Source organism: Somniosus microcephalus, chromosome 21 (assembly GCF_052327205.1).
Source record: "Somniosus microcephalus isolate GS21.2 chromosome 21, FLI_Smic_1.0, whole genome shotgun sequence".
Lineage (NCBI taxonomy): Eukaryota > Metazoa > Chordata > Chondrichthyes > Squaliformes > Somniosidae > Somniosus > Somniosus microcephalus.
In genome coordinates, this window is record NC_141007.1 from 7,427,283 (window position 1) to 7,451,959 (window position 24,677).

Sequence of the window (24,677 nt, forward strand, 5' to 3'; positions counted from 1 at the left end):
GAGTGACTGTGAGGGAGCTGGATTAACATCAGTAGAGATACAGTCAGTAACACAGGACGCTGGGGGAGAGGGGTTACTGAGTGTCAGTGTGAGGGAGCGGGATTAACATCAGTAGAGATACAGTCAGTAACACAGGGCGCTGGGGGAGAGGGGTTACTGAGTGACAGTGTGAGGGAGCTGGATTAACATCAGTAGAGATACAGTCAGTAACACAGGGCGCTGGGGGAGAGGGGTTACTGAGTGACAGTGTGAGGGAGCTGGATTAACATCAGTAGAGATACAGTCAGTAACACAGGGCGCTGGGGGAGAGGGGTTACTGAGTGACAGTGTGAGGGAGCTGGATTAACATCAGTAGAGATACAGTCAGTGACACAGGGTGCTGGGGGAGAGGGGTTACTGAGTGACAGTGTGAGGGAGCTGGATTAACATCAGTAGAGATACAGTCAGTAACACAGGGTGCTGGGGGAGAGGGGTTACTGAGTGACAGTGTGAGGGAGCTGGATTAACATCAGTAGAGATACAGTCAGTAACAGGGCGCTGGGGGAGAGGGGTTACTGAGTGACAGTGTGAGGGAGCTGGATTAACATCAGTAGAGATACAGTCAGTAACACAGGGTGCTGGGGGAGAGGGGTTACTGAGTGACAGTGTGAGGGAGCTGGATTAACATCAGTAGAGATACAGTCAGTAACACAGGGCGCTGGGGGAGAGGGGTTACTCAGTGACAGTGTGAGTGAGCTGGATTAACATCAGTAGAGATACAGTCAGTAACACAGGGTGCTGGGGGAGAGGGGTTACTCAGTGACAGTGTGAGGGAGCTGGATTAACCTCAGTAGAGATACAGTCAGTAACAGGGCGCTGGGGGAGAGGGGTTACTGAGTGACAGTGTGAGGGAGCTGGATTAACATCAGTAGAGATACAGTCAGTAACACAGGGTGCTGGGGGAGAGGGGTTACTGAGCGACAGTGTGAGGGAGCTGGATTAACATCAGTAGAGATACAGTCAGTGACACAGGGCGCTGGGGGAGAGGGGTTACTCAGTGACAGTGTGAGGGAGCTGGATTAACATCAGTAGAGATACAGTCAGTAACACAGGGTGCTGGGGGAGAGGGGTTACTGAGCGACAGTGTGAGGGAGCTGGATTAACATCAGTAGAGATACAGTCAGTGACACAGGGCGCTGGAGGGAGGGGTTACTGAGTGACAGCGTGAGGGAGCTGGATTAACATCAGTAGAGATACAGTCAGTAACACAGGGTGCTGGGGGAGAGGGGTTACTGAGTGACAGTGTGAGGGAGCTGGATTAACATCAGTAGAGATACAGTCAGTAACACAGGGCGCTGGGGGAGAGGGGTTACTGAGTGACAGTGTGAGGGAGCTGGATTAACATCAGTAGAGATACAGTCAGTAACACAGGGCGCTGGAGGGAGGGGTTACTGAGTGACAGTGTGAGGGAGCTGGATTAACATCAGTAGAGATACAGTCAGTAACACAGGGCGCTGGGGGAGAGGGGTTACTGAGTGACAGTGTGAGGGAGCTGGATTAACATCAGTAGAGATACAGTCAGTGACACAGGGCGCTGGGGGAGAGGGGTTACTGAGTGACAGTGTGAGGGAGCTGGATTAACATCAGTAGAGATACAGTTAGTAACACAGGGTGCTGGGGGAGAGGGGTTACTCAGTGACAGTGTGAGGGAGCTGGATTAACATCAGTAGAGATACAGTCAGTAACACAGGGCGCTGGGGGAGAGGGGTTACTCAGTGACAGTGTGAGGGGGCTGGATTAACATCAGTAGAGATACAGTCAGTGACACAGGGCACTGGGGGAGAGGGGTTACTGAGTGACAGTGTGAGGGAGCTGGATTAACATCAGTAGAGATACAGTCAGTAACACAGGGTGCTGGGGGAGAGGGGTTACTGAGTGACAGTGTGAGGGAGCTGGATTAACATCAGTAGAGATACAGTTAGTGACACAGGGTGCTGGGGGAGAGGGGTTACTGAGTGACAGTGTGAGGGAGCTGGATTAACATCAGTAGAGATACAGTCAGTAACACAGGGCGCTGGGGGAGAGGGGTTACTGAGTGACAGTGTGAGGGAGCTGGATTAACATCAGTAGAGATACAGTCAGTGACACAGGGTGCTGGGGGAGAGGGGTTACTGAGTGACAGTGTGAGGGAGCTGGATTAACATCATTAGAGATACAGTCAGTAACACAGGGCGCTGGGGAAGAGGTTACTCAGTGACAATGTGAGGGAGCTGGATTAACATTAGAGATACAGTCAGTAACACAGGGCGCTGGGGGAGAGGGGTTACTGAGTGACAGTGTGAGGGAGCTGGATTAACATCAGTAGTGGTTTATTGGTACATTTCTCGGTTTCCATTCACAGATCTGATTTTTGACGCATTAATAAATTATTAATTTCAATCGTAGCATGCACTGCAGGCCCAGTATTTTCACCAGTTTCTCAAATCTTTTACAATGCAGAAAATACAAGAGTGGTTCAGTCCGGAAGCATCCATGCTCACCTGGTTTTGATCGGGTCGTCGTAGGTTATGCCCTTCGCCATTTCTTTCACAGACATCAGTGCTACAAGAGATAGGAAAGAGCTGTTTGACCACAGCTTGGCACGGTCAGCTTCACCCTCCCCTTCAGCACTGCAAGCCCGCGACTCCACACACAGCACCATCGCCCAGACCTCGCCCAAGTAATTCAGGGCTGAGCCCAGACAGCGAGTGTCAGCAGACTATTTGACCTTAGAAGCCATCACAGCCAAGTCTGACCCTATCCTCACCCGACAGCCACACAAACACAGTTAGAGTAGGGGTCACTGAATGGCAATCAACGCCAAGAACCCTGGCAGATATTTTGTCCTACCTAAATCAGACATGAGCCACCTCAGCACAGACAAGATATGGAAGCTGGGAGCATCTGGTCTGTGAGACTTTGGGTTGCACCAAGTGGTGCATTCTCCTCGAGAGTGAGACCTCCTTTCAATGGCCCGAGTCTTTCCACACGTTATATTCTGTCACTTTCCTCTCTTGCTTCTCCATTGCTGCCCCAGGCTGTTTTTCAGTTCCTCTCTGTCTCCCATATTCTTAGATTTCACATCCACTCTAAAACCGTGATTTTTCAAATGTATGTGTGTGAATCACCCCGGAGAATTTTGACACCCTCCTGGAGTCTCTATTCTCCTGACCGACAGTGTCACTGACAGTGCAGTTTGTCCTCACTGCGTCAGAGTTATTCAAAGTGGGATTCGTGGACACCGCGAGTCTGTGAGGGGAGCGGTGAGGGACCCCAAAGCTCTTCAGCTTTCTAAGGATAAGGGGTAAGCCATTTAGGACTGAGATGAGGAAGAATTTCTTCACCCAGAGAGTGGTGAACCTGTGGAATTCTCTACCACAGAAGGCAGTAGAGGCCAATTCATTAAATATATTCAAGAAGGAGTTGGATATATTTCTTGAGGCTAAAGGGATCTGGGGAGAAAGCAGGGACAGGGTACTGAATTTGGATGATCAGCCATGATCTCATTGAATGGCGGAGCAGGCTCGAGGGGCCGAATGGCCGACTCCTGCTCCTATCTTCTACGTTTCTGCTTTCATTGACTCACTAGCATGTTATTTATGTTGCTGTATCCCAATAAAAAATGTTTACAGCAATGATGGCACTGCTTTTCTTTCGAATCATAATCATGGGGGAATTTCACATACCCCCAAATAAACTGGCAGGGAGAGGGAGTGAAAGGGGTGGAGTTATTACATACGTACAGGACTCCTTTTGACCCAAAATGCAAGAAGGCCAACAGGGGAGGAATCACTGCTAGACCGAGTAATGGGAAAGAGAAGCAAGTGTGGGAGAACATCTAGGGAGTACGGATCACAATATAATAAGGGTTAAGATAATGACTGAGAGATATAGATAGTACAAAGACCAAAGTAAAGATGGGGAAAAAGCCAGCTATGAGGGTGGAGCCAAGGAAGGTAAACTGGAGGAACGTACTGACAGAGAGTTAGAACATCAGTGGGTAACATTTAAAGGAGAAATCAAGAGAGTTCAGCAGAAATATACTCCAGTAAATAAGGAACAAACTAGCCAAGAATGTGAGACAATGGATGAATAAAGTGAACATAAAATTGAATCTAAAGAAAAAGAGACACAAAGTACATAAACAATAAAGGAGGATGACAAAAGGGAATTTGGTGAGTTTAGGAATGAGGTAAAAAAATACAACTAGGAAGGTAAAGAGGAATTATGAAATGATCAATGAATATAAAAAGAAATAGTAAAGTATTCTACAGAAACACAAGTAACAAAAGGGAAATTAAGATAAAGACAGGGCCACGAAAGGATGAGCAAGATAAACTCGCAGGAGGTGATACTGAAATGGCAGCAATACTGAAGATACTTGGCCTCAGTTTTCACTGACGAGACTAACAAAGAAGAAAGTCAAGAGGGATAGTGCGATGGTGAAAAGAAAGATGGAGATACTCGCCAAACTAAAGGACAAAAGCCCGGGTCCAGGGGGATTGCACCCTCGCATACTCCAACTCAGGAAGAGATAGTGGAGGCACCAGTATCCATGTATAACAAGTCAATATCAAAAGGACTGGTGCCAGAGGACAGGAGCACAGCAAATGTTATCCCCATCTTCCAAAGGGTAGGCAGACTAATCAAGGGAACACGATAGGCCTGTTAGCTTAACATCAGTAGTAGGAAAAATAACAGAATCTTTGCTAGAGAGATACAGGGGGCAGGGTGAGAATAGAGGGGTACAGGGGGCAGGGTGAGAATAGAGGGGTACAGGGGGCAGGGTGAGAATAGAGGGGTACAGGGGGCAGGGTGAGAATAGAGGGGTACAGGAGGCAGGGTGAGAATCGAGGGGTACAGGGGGCAGGGTGAGAATAGAGGGGTGCAGGGGGCAGGGTGAGAATCGAGGGGTACAGGGGGCAGGGTGGGAATCGAGGGGTACAGGGGGCGGGGGAATAGAGGGGTACAGGGGGCAGGGTGAGAATAGAGGGGTACAGGGGGCGGAAGAATAGAGGGGTACAGGGGGCAGGGTGGGAATCGAGGGGTACAGGGGGCAGGGTGAGAATAGAGGGGTGCAGGGGGCAGGGTGAGAATCGAGGGGTACAGGGGGCGGGGGAATAGAGGGGTACAGGGGACAGGGTGAGAATAGAGGGGTACAGGGGCAGAGTGAGAATAGAGGGGTACAGGGGGCAGGGTGGGAATCGAGGGGTACAGGGGCAGGGTGTGAATCGAGGGGTACAGGAGGCAGAGTGAGAATAGAGGGGTACAGGGGCAGGGTGAGAATCGAGGGGTACAGGGGGCAGGGTGAGAATCGAGGGGTACAGGAGGCAGGGTGAGAATCGAGGGGTACAGGGGGCAGGGTGGGAATCGAGGGGTACAGGGGGCAGGGTGAGAATCGAGGGGTACAGGGGGCAGGGTGAGAATCGAGGGGTACAGGGGGCAGGGTGAGAATCGAGGGGTACAGGGGGCAGGGTGAGAATCGAGGGGTACAGGGGGCAGGGTGAGAATCGAGGGGTACAGGGGGCAGGGTGAGAATCGAGGGGTACAGGGGGCAGGGTGAGAATCGAGGGGTACAGGGGGCAGGGTGAGAATCGAGGGGTACAGGGGGCAGGGTGAGAATCGAGGGGTACAGGGGGCAGGGTGAGAATCGAGGGGTACAGGGGGCAGGGTGAGAATCGAGGGGTACAGGGGGCAGGGTGAGAATCGAGGGGTACAGGGGGCAGGGTGAGAATCGAGGGGTACAGGGGGCAGGGTGGGAATAGAGGGGTACAGGGGGCAGGGTGAGAATCGAGGGGTACGGGGGGGGCAGGGGGGGAATCGAGGGGTACGGGGGGGCAGGGTGGGAATCGAGGGGTTTGGGGGGTAGGGTGAGAATAGAAGGGTACAGGGGACAGGGGGAGAATCGAGGGGGACAGGGGGAGAATCGAGGGGTACAGGGGGAGAATCGAGGGGTACAGGGGGAGAATCGAGGGGTACAGGGGGAGAATCGAGGGGTACAGGGGGAGAATCGAGGGGTACAGGGGGAGAATCGAGGGGTACAGGGGGAGAATCGAGGGGTACAGGGGGAGAATCGAGGGGTACAGGGGGCAGGGGGAGAATCGAGGGGTACAGGGGGCAGGGGGAGAATCGAGGGGTACAGGAGGAGAATCGAGGGGTACAGGGGGCGAATCGAGGGGTACAGGGGGCAGGGGGCGAATCGAGGGGTACAGGGGGAGAATCGAGGGGTACAGGGGGCGAATCGAGGGGTACAGGGGGCAGGGGGCGAATCGAGGGGTACAGGGGGAGAATCGAGGGGTACAGGGGGAGAATCGAGGGGTGCAGGGGGAGAATCGAGGGGTGCAGGGGGAGAATCGAGGGGTACAGGGGGCAGGGTGGGAACAGGTATTAGAGTGGGAGGAGGCTGATGTGGAGTATAAACACTGGCACAGACCAGTTGGGCCGAATGGTCTCTTTCTATGCTGTAGATTCGATGCCCCAAAAGTTACAACAATTAAACCAACCTCTGCCTTCAGCAACGCTTTCCAGAATTTTTTCCTCTTCTTTCAGTCGTTTTTCTTTAGCAGATTCTTTACGTGCTGCAAAACACAAACCAGTGTGAGCATCCGCCAGTAAATCCAGACTCAAAACCAGGCAACATTAACAGACCCTCCCTGAATTGATGAATCCCACCATATCCCACGGTCAGTGTCGGACTGCCCCTCCCACGATCAGTGTCGGACCGCCCCTCCCACGGTCAGTGTCGGACCGCCCCTCCCACGGTCAGTGTCGGACCGCCCCTCCCACGGTCAGTGTCGGACCGCCCCTCCCACGGTCAGTGTCGGACTGTCCCTCCCACGGTCAGTGTCGGACTGCCCCATATCCCACGGTCAGTGTCGGACCGTCCCTCCCACGGTCAGTGTCGGACTGCCCCATATCCCACGGTCAGTGTCGGACTGCCCCATATCCCACGGTCAGTGTCGGACCGCCCCTCCCACGGTCAGTGTCGGACCGCCCCTCCCACGGTCAGTGTCGGACTGCCCCTCCCACGGTCAGTGTTGGACTGCCCCATATCCCACGGTCAGTGTCGGACTGCCCCTCCCACGGTCAGTGTCGGACTGCCCCTCCCACGGTCAGTGTCGGACTGCCCCTCCCACGGTCAGTGTCGGACTGCCCCTCCCACGGTCATTGTCGGACTGCCCCACATCCCACGGTCAGTGTCAGACTGCCCCTCCCACGGTCAGTGTCGGACTGCCCCTCCCACGGTCAGTGTCGGACTGCCCCCCCCACGGTCAGTGTCGGACTGCCCCTCCCACGGTCAGTGTCAGACTGCCCCTCCCACGGTCAGTGTCGGACTGCCCCTCCCACGGTCAGTGTCGGACTGCCCCTCCCACGGTCAGTGTTGGACTGCCCCATATCCCACGGTCAGTGTCGGACTGCCCCTCCCACGGTCAGTGTCGGACTGCCCCTCCCACGGTCAGTGTCGGACCGCCCCTCCCACGGTCAGTGTCGGACCGCCCCTCCCACGGTCAGTGTCGGACTGCCCCTCCCACGGTCAGTGTCGGACTGCCCCTCCCACGGTCAGTGTCGGACTGCCCCTCCCACGGTCAGTGTCGGACTGCCCCTCCCACGGTCAGTGTCGGACTGCCCCCCCCACGGTCAGTGTCGGACTGCCCCTCCCACGGTCAGTGTCGGACTGCCCCCCCCACGGTCAGTGTCGGACTGCCCCATATCCCACGGTCAGTGTCGGACTGCCCCTCCCACGGTCAGTGTCAGACTGCCCCTCCCACGGTCAGTGTCGGACTGCCCCTCCCACCGTCAGTGTCGGACTGCCCCATATCTCACGGTCAGTGTCGGACCGCCCCTCCCACCGTCAGTGTCGGACCGCCCCTCCCACGGTCAGTGTCGGACTGCCCCATATCCCACGGTCAGTGTCGGACTGCCCCCTCCCACGGTCAGTGTCGGACCGCCCCTCCCACGGTCAGTGTCGGACTGCCCCTCCCACGGTCAGTGTCGGACTGCCCCTCCCACGGTCAGTGTCGGACTGCCCCTCCCACGGTCAGTGTCGGACTGCCCCTCCCACGGTCAGTGTCGGACTGCCCCTCCCACGGTCAGTGTCAGACTGCCCCATATCCCACGGTCAGTGTCGGACCGCCCCTCCCACGGTCAGTGTCGGACTGCCCCTCCCACGGTCAGTGTCGGACCGCCCCTCCCACGGTCAGTGTCGGACCGCCCCTCCCACGGTCAGTGTCGGACTGCCCCTCCCACGGTCAGGGTCGGACTGCCCCCCCCACGGTCAGTGTCGGACTGCCCCATATCCCACAGTCAGTGTCGGACCGCCCCTCCCACGGTCAGTGTCGGACTGCCCGTCCCACGGTCAGTGTCGGACTGCCCCTCCCACGGTCAGTGTCGGACCGCCCCTCCCACGGTCAGTGTCGGACTGCCCCTCCCACGGTCAGTGTCGGACTGCCCCCCCCACGGTCAGTGTCGGACCGCCCCTCCCACGGTCAGTGTCGGACCGCCCCTCCCACGGTCAGTGTCGGATTGCCCCTCCCACGGTCAGTGTCGGACTGCCCCCCCCACGGTCAGTGTCGGACTGCCCCATATCCCACGGTCAGTGTCGGACTGCCCCTCCCACGGTCAGTGTCGGACTGCCCCCCCCACGGTCAGTGTCGGACTGCCCCTCCCACGGTCAGTGTCGGACTGCCCCTCCCACGGTCAGTGTCGGACTGCCCCCCCCACGGTCAGTGTCGGACAACCCCTCCCACGGTCAGTGTCGGACCGCCCCATATCCCACAGTCAGTGTCGGACTGCCCCCCCCACGGTCAGTGTCGGACTGCCCCCCCCACGGTCAGTGTCGGACTGCCCCTCCCACGGTCAGTGTCAGACTGCCCCTCCCACGGTCAGTGTCGGACTGCCCCCCCCACCGGTCAGTGTCGGACCGCCCCCCCCACGGTCAGTGTCGGATCGCCCCTCCCACGGTCAGTGTCGGACTGCCCCTCCCACGGTCAGTGTCGGACCGCCCCTCCCACGGTCAGTGTCGGACCGCCCCTCCCACGGTCAGTGTCGGACCGCCCCTCCCACGGTCAGTGTCGGACTGCCCCTCCCACGGTCAGTGTCGGACTGCCCCACATCCCACGGTCAGTGTCGGACTGCCCCTCCCACGGTCAGTGTCGGACTGCCCCATATCCCACGGTCAGTGTCGGACTGCCCCTCCCACGGTCAGTGTCGGACTGCCCCTCCCACGGTCAGTGTCGGACTGCCCGTCCCACGGTCAGTGTCGGACTGCCCCTCCCACGGTCAGTGTCGGACCGCCCCTCCCACGGTCAGTGTCGGACCGCCCCATATCCCACAGTCAGTGTCGGACTGCCCCCCCCACGGTCAGTGTCGGACTGCCCCCCCCACGGTCAGTGTCGGACCGCCCCTCCCACGGTCAGTGTCGGACTGCCCCTCCCACGGTCAGTGTCGGACCGCCCCTCCCACGGTCAGTGTCGGACTGCCCGTCCCACGGTCAGTGTCGGACTGCCCCACATCCCACGGTCAGTGTCGGACTGCCCCTCCCACGGTCAGTGTCAGACTGCCCCACATCCCACGGTCAGTGTCGGACTGCCCCTCCCACGGTCAGTGTCGGACTGCCCCTCCCACGGTCAGTGTCGGACTGCCCCCCCCACGGTCAGTGTCGGACTGCCCCTCCCACGGTCAGTGTCGGACTGCCCCTCCCACGGTCAGTGTCGGACTGCCCCCCCCACGGTCAGTGTCGGACTGCCCCCCCCACGGTCAGTGTCGGACTGCCCCCCCCACGGTCAGTGTCGGACTGCCCCTCCCACGGTCAGTGTCGGACTGCCCCACATCCCACGGTCAGTGTCGGACTGCCCCCCCCCACGGTCAGTGTCGGACCGCCCCTCCCACGGTCAGTGTCGGACTGCCCCCCCCACGGTCAGTGTCGGACTGCCCCTCCCACGGTCAGTGACGGACTGCCCCCCCCACGGTCAGTGTCGGACTGCCCCTCCCACGGTCAGTGTCGGACTGCCCCTCCCACGGTCAGTGTCGGACTGCCCCTCCCACGGTCAGTGTCGGACTGCCCCCCCCACGGTCAGTGTCGGACAACCCCTCCCACGGTCAGTGTCGGACCGCCCCATATCCCACAGTCAGTGTCGGACTGCCCCCCCACGGTCAGTGTCGGACTGCCCCCCCCACGGTCAGTGTCGGACTGCCCCTCCCACGGTCAGTGTCAGACTGCCCCTCCCACGGTCAGTGTCGGACTGCCCCCCCCACGGTCAGTGTCGGACTGCCCCCCCCACGGTCAGTGTCGGACTGCCCCCCCCACGGTCAGTGTCGGACCGCCCCTCCCACGGTCAGTGTCGGACCGCCCCTCCCACAGTCAGTGTCGGACTGCCCCTCCCACGGTCAGTGTCGGACTGCCCCACATCCCACGGTCAGCGTCGGACTGCCCCTCCCACGGTCAGTGTCAGACTGCCCCACATCCCACGGTCAGTGTCGGACTGCCCCTCCCACGGTCAGTGTCGGACTGCCCCTCCCACGGTCAGTGTCGGACTGCCCCCCCCACGGTCAGTGTCGGACTGCCCCTCCCACGGTCAGTGTCGGACTGCCCCTCCCACGGTCAGTGTCGGACTGCCCCCCCCACGGTCAGTGTCGGACTGCCCCTCCCACGGTCAGTGTCGGACTGCCCCACATCCCACGGTCAGTGTCGGACTGCCCCCCCCACGGTCAGTGTCGGACCGCCCCTCCCACGGTCAGTGTCGGACTGCCCCATATCCCACGGTCAGTGTCGGACTGCCCCTCCCACGGTCAGTGTCAGACTGCCCCTCCCACGGTCAGTGTCGGACTGCCCCTCCCACGGTCAGTGTCGGACTGCCCCTCCCACCGTCAGTGTCGGACTGCCCCATATCCCACGGTCAGTGTCGGACCGCCCCTCCCACCGTCAGTGTCGGACCGCCCCTCCCACGGTCAGTGTCGGACTGCCCCATATCCCACGGTCAGTGTCGGACTGCCCCCTCCCACGGTCAGTGTCGGACCGCCCCTCCCACGGTCAGTGTCGGACCGCCCCTCCCACGGTCAGTGTCGGACTGCCCCTCCCACGGTCAGTGTCGGACTGCCCCTCCCACGGTCAGTGTCGGACTGCCCCTCCCACGGTCAGTGTCGGACTGCCCCTCCCACGGTCAGTGTCGGACTGCCCCTCCCACGGTCAGTGTCAGACTGCCCCATATCCCACGGTCAGTGTCGGACCGCCCCTCCCACGGTCAGTGTCGGACTGCCCCTCCCACGGTCAGTGTCGGACCGCCCCTCCCACGGTCAGTGTCGGACCGCCCCTCCCACGGTCAGTGTCGGACTGCCCCTCCCACGGTCAGTGTCGGACTGCCCCCCCCACGGTCAGTGTCGGACTGCCCCATATCCCACAGTCAGTGTCGGACCGCCCCTCCCACGGTCAGTGTCGGACTGCCCCTCCCACGGTCAGTGTCGGACTGCCCGTCCCACGGTCAGTGTCGGACTGCCCCTCCCACGGTCAGTGTCGGACCGCCCCTCCCACGGTCAGTGTCGGACTGCCCCTCCCACGGTCAGTGTCGGACTGCCCCCCCCACGGTCAGTGTCGGACCGCCCCTCCCACGGTCAGTGTCGGACCGCCCCTCCCACGGTCAGTGTCGGACTGCCCCTCCCACGGTCAGTGTCGGACTGCCCCCCCCACGGTCAGTGTCGGACTGCCCCATATCCCACGGTCAGTGTCGGACTGCCCCTCCCACGGTCAGTGTCGGACTGCCCCCCCCACGGTCAGTGTCGGACTGCCCCTCCCACGGTCAGTGTCGGACTGCCCCTCCCACGGTCAGTGTCGGACTGCCCCCCCCACGGTCAGTGTCGGACAACCCCTCCCACGGTCAGTGTCGGACCGCCCCATATCCCACAGTCAGTGTCGGACTGCCCCCCCCACGGTCAGTGTCGGACTGCCCCCCCCACGGTCAGTGTCGGACTGCCCCTCCCACGGTCAGTGTCAGACTGCCCCTCCCACGGTCAGTGTCGGACTGCCCCCCCCACGGTCAGTGTCGGACTGCCCCCCCCACGGTCAGTGTCGGACTGCCCCCCCCACGGTCAGTGTCGGACCGCCCCTCCCACGGTCAGTGTCGGACTGCCCCTCCCACGGTCAGTGTCGGACCGCCCCTCCCACGGTCAGTGTCGGACCGCCCCTCCCACGGTCAGTGTCGGACTGCCCCTCCCACGGTCAGTGACGGACTGCCCCCCCCACGGTCAGTGTCGGACTGCCCCTCCCACGGTCAGTGTCGGACTGCCCCTCCCACGGTCAGTGTCGGACTGCCCCTCCCACGGTCAGTGTCGGACTGCCCCCCCCACGGTCAGTGTCGGACAACCCCTCCCACGGTCAGTGTCGGACCGCCCCATATCCCACAGTCAGTGTCGGACTGCCCCCCCCACGGTCAGTGTCGGACTGCCCCCCCCACGGTCAGTGTCGGACTGCCCCTCCCACGGTCAGTGTCAGACTGCCCCTCCCACGGTCAGTGTCGGACTGCCCCCCCCACGGTCAGTGTCGGACTGCCCCCCCCACGGTCAGTGTCGGACTGCCCCCCCCACGGTCAGTGTCGGACCGCCCCTCCCACGGTCAGTGTCGGACCGCCCCTCCCACAGTCAGTGTCGGACTGCCCCTCCCACGGTCAGTGTCGGACTGCCCCACATCCCACGGTCAGTGTCGGACTGCCCCTCCCACGGTCAGTGTCAGACTGCCCCACATCCCACGGTCAGTGTCGGACTGCCCCTCCCACGGTCAGTGTCGGACTGCCCCTCCCACGGTCAGTGTCGGACTGCCCCCCCCACGGTCAGTGTCGGACTGCCCCTCCCACGGTCAGTGTCGGACTGCCCCTCCCACGGTCAGTGTCGGACTGCCCCCCCCACGGTCAGTGTCGGACTGCCCCCCCCACGGTCAGTGTCGGACTGCCCCCCCCACGGTCAGTGTCGGACTGCCCCTCCCACGGTCAGTGTCGGACTGCCCCACATCCCACGGTCAGTGTCGGACTGCCCCCCCCACGGTCAGTGTCGGACCGCCCCTCCCACGGTCAGTGTCGGACTGCCCCCCCCACGGTCAGTGTCGGACTGCCCCTCCCACGGTCAGTGTCGGACTGCCCCCCCCACAGTCAGTGTCGGACTGCCCCTTCCACAGACTATACAGTTCACCAGGCCCGCCTAACAATGGCTACTGGGATAGAAATACTGCACCTTCTGCCTTTTCCTTCAGCTGCTGGTGCTGGTCCAGCAGACTGATATTGGACCGTGGTCCGAGTGGGCCATCCCCATCATCTTCTCTGCAGTCACTGCCACTGTCCTGTTCATTGTCCAGGGCAACTTTCCTCCGTATCCGCACCAGCTTCTCCATCTGGACACACACGAAAATCAGTCTCCAGATAGCAGCAAGGAGAAAGTGTTAAATCATCACATTGTCTTCCTGTTACTAAGGCTGATTAACTCACTGGGTTTTCCCAGTTTCTTTTCAGCTCTACATACTTCTCGGCTTCCAAATGCAGTTTATTGAAACATTTGATCAGCTTGCTGGAACAGTCACAGTACTGCCATTATAAGAAACCAAACCTTCACTCCTTGCACTGTGCACACTAAACCAAACCTTCACTCCTTGCACTGTGCACACTAAACCAAACCTTCACTCCTTGCACTGTGCACACTAAACCAAACCTTCACTCCTTGCACTGTGCACACTAAACCAAACCTTCACTCCTTGCACTGTGCACACTAAACCAAACCTTCACTCCTTGCACTGTGCACACTAAACCAAACCTTCACTCCTTGCACTGTGCACACTAAACCAAACCTTCACTCCTTGCACTGTGCACACTAAACCAAACCTTCACTCCTTGCACTGTGCACACTAAACCAAACCTTCACTCCTTGCACTGTGCACACTAAACCAAACCTTCACTCCTTGTACTGTGCACACTAAACCAAACCTTCACTCCTTGCACTGTGCACACTAAACCAAACCTTCACTCCTTGCACTGTGCACACTAAACCAAACCTTCACACCTTGCACTGTGCACGCTAAACCAAACCTTCACACCTTGCACTGTGCACATTAAACCAAACCTTCACACCTTGCACTGTGCACACTAAACCAAACCTTCACTCCTTGCACTGTGCACACTAAACCAAACCTTCACACCTTGCACTGTGCACACTAAACCAAACCTTCACACCTTGCACTGTGCACATTAAACCAAACCTTCACACCTTGCACTGTGCACACTAAACCAAACCTTCACTCCTTGCACTGTGCACACTAAACCAAACCTTCACTCCTTGCACTGTGCACACTAAACCAAACCTTCACACTTTGCACTGTGCACACTAAACCAAACCTTCACTCCTTGCACTGTGCACACACACCACCCCCCACCCCAAGCAAGGATATACTTGCATTGGAGGCAGCTCAGAGAAGGTTCACAAGGTTGATTCCAGAGATGAAAGGGTTGCCTTATGAAGAAAGGTTGAACCTATACTCATTGATGTTTAGAAGAATGAGAGGTGATCTTATTGATACATATTAAGATTCTGAAGGGGCTTGACAGGGTAAATGCAGAGAGGATGTTTCCCCTCGTGAGGCAATCTAGAATTAGGGGACATAATTTCAGAATAAGGGGGCACCCTTTTAAATCGGAAATGAGGAGGAATTTCTTCTCTCAGAGGGCCGTGAATCTGTGGAATTCTCTTCCCCAGAGAGCTGTGGAGGCTGGGTCATTGATTATATTTAAGGTGGAGATACAGATTTTTGAATGGTAAGGGAGTCGCGTGAGCTGTCTCTCTCTCTCTCTGCTGGGAGTTCCTGGAGTGACACAATGTGATCGCTCGAGCTCTACATACGAACATACGAATTAGGAGTAGGCCACTCGGCCCCTCGAGCCTCCTCCGCCATTCAATAAGATCATGGCTGATCCGATTACTCCACATTCCCGCCTACCCCCGATAACCTTTCACCCCCTTGCTTACCAAGAATCGATCTACCTCTGCCTTAAAAATATTCAAAGACTCTGCTTCCACCGCCCTCTGAGGAAGAGAGTTCCAAAGACTCACGACCCTCTGAGAAGAAATTTCTCCTCATCTCTGTCTTAAATGGGCGACCCCTTATTTTTAAACAGTGACCCCTGGTTCTAGATTCTCCCACAAGAGGAAACATCCTCTCCACATCCCCCCTGTCCAGACCCCTCAGGATCTTATATGTTTCAATCAAGTCACCTCTTACTCTTCTAAACTCCAGCGGATACAAGCCTAGCCCTGTCCAACCTTTCCTCGTAAGACAACCTGCCCACTCCAGGTATTAGTCCAGTAAACCTTCTCTGAACTGCTTCCAATGCATTTACATCCTTCCTTAAATAAGGAGACCAATACTGTACACAGTGCTCCAGATGTGGTCTCACCAATGCCCCGTATAACTGAAGCATAACCTCCCGACTTTAGTATTCAATTCCCCTCACAATAAACAATAACATTCTATTAGCTTTCCTAACTACTTGCTGTACCTGCACAGTAACCTTTTGCGATTCATGCACTAGGACACCCAGATCCCTCTGCATATCGGAGCTCTGCAATCTCTCACCATTTAGATAATATGCTTTTTTATTCTTCCTGCCAAAATGGCCAATTTCACATTTTCCCACATTATACTCCATTTGCCAGATCTTTGCCCACTCACTTAACCTATCTATATCCCTTTGTAGCCTCCTTATATCCTCTTCACAATTTACTTTCCTACCTATCTTTGTGTCATCAGCAAATTTAGCAACCATACCTTCGGTCCCTTCATCCAAGTCATTTATATAAATTGTAAAAAGTTGAGGCCCCAGCACTGATCCCTGTGGCACACCACTCGTTACATCTTGCCAATCAGAAAATGACCCATTTATGCCTACTCTCTGTTTCCTGTTAGCTAGCCAATCTTCTATCCATGCCAATATATTACCGCCTACACCATGAGCTTTTATTTTCTGCAATAACCTTTGATGTGGCACCTTATCAAATGCCTTCTGGAAATCTAAGTACAGTACATCCACTGGTTCCCCTTTATCCACAGCACATGTTACTTCCTCAAAGAACTCCAATAAATTGGTTAAACATGATTTCCCTTTCACAAAACCATGTTGACTCTGCCTGATTACCGTGAACTTTTCTAAGTGTCCTGTTATAACGTCTTTAATAATAGCTTCTAACGGCTTCCCTAGGACAGATGTTAAGCTAACTGGTCTGTAGTTTCCTGCTTTCTGTCTCCCTCCCTTTTTGAATAAAGGAGTTACATTTGCTAATTTCCAATCTAATGGAACCTTCCCCGAATCTAGGGAATTTTGGAAAATTAAAACCAACGCATCAACTATCTCACTAGCCACTTCTTTTAAGACCCGAGGATGAAGTCCATCAGGACCCGGGGACTTGTCAGCCCGTAGCTCCAACAATTTGCTCCGTACCACTTCCCTGGTGATTGTAATTTTCTTGAGATCCTCCCTCCCATTTCCTGACGCCCAGCTATTTCTGGGCTGTTACTTGTATCCTCTATAGTGAAGACCGATGCAAAATACCTGCTCAATTCAACTGCCATCTCCTTATTTTCCATTATTAATTCCCCAGACTCACTTTTTATAGGACCAACACTCACTTTGTTAACTCTTTTCTTTTTTAAATATCTAACTATCTGTGTTTATATTTCTAGCTAGCTTTCTCTCGTACTCTAATTTTTCTCTCCTTATTAATCTTTGAGTCATTCTTTGCAGTTTTTTTATATTCTGTCCAATCTTCTGACCTGCCACCCATCTCTCTCTCTGCTGGTAGTTCCCGGAGTGACAGAATGTGATCGCTCTCTCTCTCTCTGCTGGGAGTTCCCGGAGTGACAGAATGTGATCGCTCTCTCTCTCTGCTGGGAGTTCCCGGAGTGACAGAGAAGATTGCCCGAGCTCTCTCTCTCTGCAGGTAGTTCCCGGAGTAACAGAATGTGATCGCTCTCTCTCTCTGCTGGGAGTTCCCGGAGTAACAGAATGTGATCGCTCTCTCTCTCTCTCTCTCTCTCTCTCTGCAGATAGTTCCCGGAGTGACAAAATGCGATCGCTCTCTCTCTCTGCTGGGAGTTCCCGGAGTGACAGAATGTGATCGCTCTCTCTCTCTCTGCTGGTAGTTCCCGGAGTGACAGAATGTGATCGCTCTCTCTCTCTCTCTGCAGGTAGTTCCCGGAGTGACAGAATTTGATCGCTCTCTCTCTCTCTGCTGGTAGTTCCCGGAGTGACACAATGTGATCGCTCTCTCTCTCTCTCTGCTGGTCGTTCCCGGAGTGACACAATGTGATCGCTCTCTCTCTCTCTCTCTCTGCTGGTAGCTCCCGGAGTGACACAATGTGATCGCTCTCTCTCTCTCTGCTGGGAGTTCCCGGAGTGACAGAATGTGATCGCTCTCTCTCTCTCTCTGCTGGTAGTTCCCGGAGTGACAGAATGTGATTGCTCTCTCTCTCTCTGCTGGGAGTTCCTGGAGTGACCGAATATGATTGCTCGCTCTCTCTGCAGGTAGTTCCCGGAGTAACAGAATGTGATCGCTCTCTCTCTCTCTGCTGGGAGTTCCCGGAGTGACAGAATGTGATCGCTCTCTCTCTCTGCTGGGAGTTCCCGGAGTGACAGAGAAGATTGCCCGAGCTCTCTCTCTCTGCAGGTAGTTCCCGGAGTAACAGAATGTGATCGCTCTCTCTCTCTCTGCTGGGAGTTCCCGGAGTGACAGAATGTGATCGCTCTCTCTCTCTGCTGGGAGTTCCCGGAGTGACAGAGAAGATTGCCCGAGCTCTCTCTCTCTGCAGGTAGTTCCCGGAGTAACAGAATGTGATCGCTCTCTCTCTCTGCTGGGAGTTCCCGGAGTAACAGAATGTGATCGCTCTCTCTCTCTCTGCTGGGAGTTCCCGGAGTGACAGAATGTGATCGCTCTCTCTCTCTCTCCTGGGAGTTCCCGGAGTGACAGAATGTGATCGCTCTCTCTCTCTGCTGGGAGTTCCCGGAGTGACAGAATGTGAACGCTCTCTCTCTCTGCTGGGAGTTCCCAGAGTGACAGAATGTGATCGCTCTCTCTCTCTCTCTCTCTCTGCAGATAGTTCCCGGAGTGACAAAATGCGATCGCTCTCTCTCTCTGCTGGGAGTTCCCGGAGTGACAGAATGTGATCGCTCTCTCTCTCTCTGCTGGTAGTTCCCGGAGTGACACAATGTGATCGCTCTCTCTCTCTCTCTGCTGGTCGTTCCCGGAGTGACACAATGTGATCGCTCTCTCTCTCTCTCTCTCTGCTGGTAGCTCCCGGAGTGACACAATGTGATCGCTCTCTCTCTCTCTGCTGGGAGTTCCCGGAGTGACAGAATGTGATCGCTCTCTCTCTCTCTCTGCTGGTAGTTCCCGGAGTGACAGAATGTGATCGCTCTCTCTCTCTCTCTGCTGGTAGTTCCCGGAGTGACAGAATGTGATCGCTCTCTCTCTCTCTCTGCTGGTAGTTCCCGGAGTGACAGAATGTGATCGCTCTCTCTCTCTCTGCTGGTAGTTCCCAGAGTGACAGAATGTGATCGCTCTCTCTCTCTCTCTCTGCTGGGAGTTCCTGGAGTGACAGAATGTGATCGCTCTCTCTCTCTCTCTGCTGGGAGTTCCCGGAGTGACCGAATGTGATCGCTCTCTCTCTCTCTCTCTCTGCTGGTAGTTCCCGGAGTGACACAATGTGATCGCTCTCTCTCTCTCTCTCTCTCTCTCTCTCTCTCTCTGCTGGTAGTTCCCGGAGTGTGATCGCTCTCTCTCTCTCTGCTGGGAGTTCCCGGAGTGACAGAATGTGATCACTCGCTCTCTCTCTCTGCTGGTAGTTCCCGGAGTGACAGAATGTGATCGCTCTCTCTCTCTGCAGGTAGTTCCCAGAGTGACAGAATGTGATCGCTCTCTCTCTCTGCTGGGAGTTCCCGGAGTGACAGAATGTGATCGCTCTCTCTCTTTCTCTCTCTCTCTGCTGGGAGTTCCCGGAGTGACCGAATGTGATCGCTCTCTCTCTCTCTCTCTCTCTCTGCTGGGGGTTCCCGGAGTGACAGAATGTGATCGCTCTCTCTCTCTCTCTGCTGGGAGTTCCCGGAGTGACCGAATGTGATCGCTCTCTCTCTCTCTGCTGGGAGTTCCCGGAGTGACAGAATGTGATCGCTCTCTCTCTTTCTCTCTCTCTCTGCTGGGAGTTCCCGGAGTGACAGAATGTGATCGCTCTCTCTCTCTCTCTGCAGCTAGTTCCTGGAGTGACAGAATGTGATCGCCTGAGCTCTCTCTCTCTCTCTGCTGGTAGCTCCCGGAGTGACAGAATGTGATCGCTCCCTCTCTCTCTCTCTCTGCTGGGAGTTCCCGGAGTGACAGAATGTGATTGCTCTCTCTCTCTCTGCTGGGAGTTCCCGGAGTGACCGAATGTGATCGCTCTCTCTCTCTCTCTCTCTGCTGGGAGTTCCCGGAGTGACAGAATGTGATTGCTCTCTCTCTCTCTGCTGGGAGTTCCCGGAGTGACCGAATGTGATCGCTCTCTCTCTCTCTCTCTGCTGGTAGTTCCCGGAGTGACAGAATGTGATCGCTCTCTCTCTCTCTCTCTCTCTGCTGGGAGTTCCCGGAGTGACAGAATGTGATCGCTCTCTCTCTCTCTGCAGGTAGTTCCTGGAGTGACAGAATGCGATCTCTCTCTCTCTGCTGGTAGTTCCCGGAGTGACAGAATGTGATCTCTCTCTCTCTCTCTCTCTCTGCTGGGAGTTCCCGGAGTGACAGAATGTGATTGCTCTCTCTCTCTCTGCTGGGAGTTCCCGGAGTGACCAAATGTGATCGCTCTCTCTCTCTCTCTCTCTGCTGGGAGTTCCCGGAGTGACAGAATGTGATTGCTCTCTCTCTCTCTGCTGGGAGTTCCCGGAGTGACCGAATGTGATCGCTCTCTCTCTCTCTCTCTGCTGGTAGTTCCCGGAGTGACAGAATGTGATCGCTCTCTCTCTCTCTCTCTCTCTGCTGGGAGTTCCCGGAGTGACAGAATGTGATCGCTCTCTCTCTCTCTGCAGGTAGTTCCTGGAGTGACAGAATGCGATCTCTCTCTCTCTGCTGGTAGTTCCCGGAGTGACAGAATGTGATCTCTCTCTCTCTCTCTCTCTGCTGGGAGTTCCCGGAGTGACAGAATGTGATCGCTCTCTCTCTCTCTGCTGGGAGTTCCCGGAGTGACAGAATGTGATCTCTCTCTCTCTCTCTCTCTGCTGGGAGTTCCCGGAGTGACAGAATGTGATCGCTCTCTCTCTCTCTCTCTCTGCTGCAAGTTTCCAGAGTGATGCAACACATACTCTTAAGCTTGGTGGTTGTGTGGCAATTTGCTGATCTCAGTCACACGTCACAGAAAGTGGGAGCAAGGTTAGATTGAGTCGAGATTAACAATGGCCTCATGAGGATGATAAAGATCAGTAGTCAAATAACAGGACTCCAATCTTAGCAGAGGTTGGAGAAACTAGCTGTCTTCTCTCATCACCACCCAAAAAATAAATACCAAAGCAATGGGAACGATAAGAAAGGAAGCACGCAACAGTAGCAGAGAGGAATCATGCTCACTGAATGCATTCTGTTCAAACTCAACTAACAGCAACACCAGCAACACTCACCATCTGCTGTTTTCTCTGCTTAACGGGAACATATGGAATGTAGTCCTCCTCTTCCTCCGGTTGTGTGCGCTGTAATACAAGATAACCCATTATGGTACATTCCACACAGTTACTGCTTCAGGTGAGTCAGTATGTCAGGGACTGTCACCGGTAAAGTGTCACGGGGGCTGGGGTAAAACCTTTCACTTAGATCCACCGAACTTGGGTTGTCCCAGGCGAGTGCTTGGAGCTGAATAACATGGGGGTACGGCACTGTCAAGAGTTGGTTACAGAGATCTCACTCGTGGTTCCAGCAATTTGAGGGGATGAATTAGGAGGATCATAGATTCAGGAGTCGGCCATTCTGCCCCCTCAATACTTGAGCTCATCGCTCCACCATTGGTGGCCGTGCCTTCAGCTGCCTAGCTCCTTCAGCTCGGCAATTCTCCGTGTAAACTTCTTCCTCTCTCTACCTCTCCTTCCTATAAGATGCTCCTTTAAACCTACCTCTTTGACCAACCTGTCCTAATATCTCATGTGGCTTGGTGTCAAATTTTGTTTGAAAACACTCCCGTGAAGCTCTGCGGGATGTTTCACTACATTAAAGGCGCTATATAAATACAAGTTGTTTTGGTCCAAGTACAAAAATCACTAAAAGCCAATAAACAGGCACAAAAGATAATTAAAAAGGCTAATGGAATGTTGGCATTTATCTCATAGAAACATAGAAGATAGCAGCAGGAGTAGGCCATTCGGCCCCTCGAGCCTGCTCCACCATTCAATGAGATCATGGCTGATCATCCAAATTCAGTACCCTGGCCCTGCTTTCTCCCCATACCCCTTGATCCCTTTAGCCTCAAGAAATATATCCAACTCCTTCTTGAATATATTTAATGAATTGACCTCCGCTGCCTTGTGTGGTAGAGAATTCCACAGGTTCACCACTCTCTGGGTGAAGAAATTCCTCCTCATCTCAGTCCTAAATGGCTTACCCCTTATCCTTAGACTGTGACCCCTGGTTCTGGACTCCCCGCCATCGGGAACATCCTTCCTGCATCCAGTCTGTCCAGGCCTGTCAGAATTTTATAAGTTTCAATCAGGTGTTGGATTACAAAAGGGTGGAAGTTATGCTACAGCTGTACAGAGCTCAGGCCAGATTCCCATCTGCGTTCAGTTCTGGACACTGCACCTCAAAGCTATTCAGGTTGGGGGTCAAATAAAAATTTCAAAGCGGAGATTGATAGATTTTTCTTAGGCCAGAGTATTAAGGGTTACAAAACCAAGACGATACAGATCAGCCAAGAGATCCAACTGAATGGTCGAGCAGGTTCAAGGAGCCAACTGTTCCCATGTTCCACAGCAAGGTTCCACAAACAGGCTGCACACCTGGAATTGCAGTTTTATCCAAGTAGTATTACTTTACACGACATACATCTTTTAAAATTCGTTCATGGGATGTGGGCGTTGCTGGCAAGGCCAGCATTTATTGCCCATCCCTAGTTGCCCTTGAGAAGGTGGCGGTGAGCCGCCTTCTTGAACCGCTGCAGTCCGTGTGGTGAAGGTACTCCCACAGTGCTGTTAGGGAGGGAGTTCCAGGATTTTGACCCAGCGACGATGAACGATCGGCGATATACTTCCAAGTCAGGATGGTGTGTGACTTGGAGGGGAACTTGGAGGTGGCGGTGTTCCCATGCGCCTGCTGCCCTTGTCCTTCTAGGTGGAAGAGGTCGCGGGTTTGGGAAGTGCTGCCGAAGAAGCCTTGGCGAGTTGCTGCAGTGCATCTTGTAGAGGGTACACACTGCAGCCACGGTGCGCTGCTGGTGGAAGGAGTGAATGTTTAAGGTGGTGGATGGGGTGCCAATCAAGCGGTCTGCTTTGTCTTGGATGGCCTCGAGCTTCTTGAGTGTTGTTGGAGCTGCACTCATCCAGGCAAGTGGAGAGTATTCCATCACACTCCTGACTAGTGCCTTGTAGATGGTGGAAAGGCTTTGGGGAGTCAGGAGGTGAGACACTCGCTGCAGAATACCCAGCCTCTGACCTGCTCTTGCTGCCACAGTATTTGTGTGGCTGGTCCAGTTAAGTTTCTGGTCAATGGTGACCCCCAGGATGTTGATGGTGGGGGATTTGGCGATGGTAATGCCGTTGAATGTCGAGGGGCGATGGGTAGATGCTCGCTTGTTGGAGATAGTCATTGCCTGGCACTTGTGTCGCGTGAATGTTACCTGCCACTTATCAGCCCAAGCCTGGATGTCATCTAGGTCTTTCTGCAAGCGGGCATGGACTGCTTCATTATCTGAGGAGTTGTGAATGTCACTGAACACTGTGCACTCATCAGCGAACATCCCCACTTCTGACCTTATGATGGAGGAAAGGTCATTGTTGAAGCTGAAGACACTGCCCTGAGGAACTCCTGCAACGATGTCCTAGGACTGTGATGATTGACCTCCAACCACCACAGTCATCACTCTTTGTGCTAGGTATCACTCCAGCCAGTGGAGAGCTCCCCCCCCCTCTCCTTGATGCCACACTCGGTTAAATGCAGTTAAATGTCAGCCGTGCCCAGTTGGTAGCACTGTCGCCTCGGAGTCAGAAGGTTGTGGGTTCATAGTCCAACTCCAGAGACTCGAGTACAAAATCAAAGGCTGACACGCCACTGGAGGGAGCGCTGCACTGGAGGAGAGGCAGTACTGAGGGAGCGCCGCACTGTCGGAGGGGCAGTACTGAGAGATCGCTGCACTGTCGGAGGGGCAGTACTGAGGGAGCACCGCATTGTCGGAGGGGCATTACTGAGGGAGCGCTACACTGTCGGACGGGCATTACTGAGGGAGCGCTGCACTGTCGGAGGGGCAGTACTGAGGGAGCACCGCATTGTCGGAGGGGCAGTACTGAGGGAGCACCGCATTGTCGGAGGAGCAGTACTGAGGGAGCACCGCATTGTCGGAGGGGCAGTACTGAGGGAGCACCGCATTGTCGGAGGGGCAGTACTGAGGGAGCACCGCATTGTCGGAGGGGCAGTACTGAGGGAGCACCGCATTGTCGGAGGGGCAGTACTGAGGGAGCACCGCATTGTCGGAGGGGCAGTACTGAGGGAGCACCGCATTGTCGGAGGGGCAGTACTGAGGGAGCACCGCATTGTCGGAGGGGCAGTACTGAGGGAGCACCGCATTGTCGGAGGAGCAGTACTGAGGGAGCACCGCATTGTCGGAGGGGCAGTACTGAGGGAGCACCGCATTGTCGGAGGGGCAGTACTGAGGGAGCACTGCATTGTCAGAGGGACAGTACTGAGGGAGCACCGCATTGTCGGAGGGACAGTACTGAGGGAGCATCGCACTGTCGGAGGAGCAGTACTGAGGATGAGACGTTAAACCGAGGTCCCGTCTGCCCCCTCAGGTGGATGCGAAGGATCCCATGGCATTATTTTGAAGGGGGGTGCGGATCTCCCCGGTGTCCTGGGGCCATTATTTATCCCTCAATCAACATAAAGAACAGATGATCTGGTCACTCTCATACTGCTGTCTGTGGGAGCTTGCTGTGCGCAAATTAGCTGCCGCGTCCCGCACAGGACAAGGTCCGCGCTGGCGGTGAGGCCCTGCACTGAAAGGCGGGGTCCTCCTCACACCGGCTCTCGGGCCGCTCCACAGTGCTCACCTTGCCCGCGCCGCGCTCCCGCTCCCGCTCCGCACTCGGAGGCTCCATCGCTCGGCTCTGCCTCCGGTCCAGGCCCGGGCCTCCGCTGCTCAGCAACAACGAGCAGCGCTTCCGGTCCGCCGGTCCCGTCCTCCCTGTCCGTGCGGCCGCTTCCGGTCCACCCGGACTCCCGGTCCGTGCGGCCGCTTCCGGTCCACCCGGACTCCCGGTCCGTGCGGCCGCTTCCGGTCCACCCGGACTCCCGGTCCGTGCGGCCGCTTCCGGTCCACCCGGACTCCCGGTCCGTGCGGCCGCTTCTGGTCGGTCCGCAGGTTCCGGGTTCCTCCGCTTGTCCGGGGCCTGGGGTAACAGGGAGAAGCCGGTCGAGGCCGCTCCCGC

General features: G+C 56.0%; 1 protein-coding gene across 1 annotated transcript in view; it reads right to left on the bottom strand.

The window, feature by feature from the left end:
* Positions 1-24,470, bottom strand: part of ddx41 (DEAD (Asp-Glu-Ala-Asp) box polypeptide 41) — an 84,181-nt gene extending 59,711 nt beyond the window's left edge. Inside the window, exons 1-5 of the mRNA XM_085963227.1 lie at positions 24,300-24,470; positions 20,673-20,741; positions 13,234-13,390; positions 6,522-6,596; positions 2,520-2,580 (exon numbers count right to left, since the gene is read on the bottom strand). Coding sequence (XP_085819353.1) covers positions 2,520-2,580; positions 6,522-6,596; positions 13,234-13,390; positions 20,673-20,741; positions 24,300-24,347 — 410 coding nt within the window. The 5' untranslated portion in view covers positions 24,348-24,470. The remainder of the gene's footprint in view (positions 1-2,519; positions 2,581-6,521; positions 6,597-13,233; positions 13,391-20,672; positions 20,742-24,299) is intronic.
* Between the last annotated feature and the right edge of the window lie 207 nt (positions 24,471-24,677).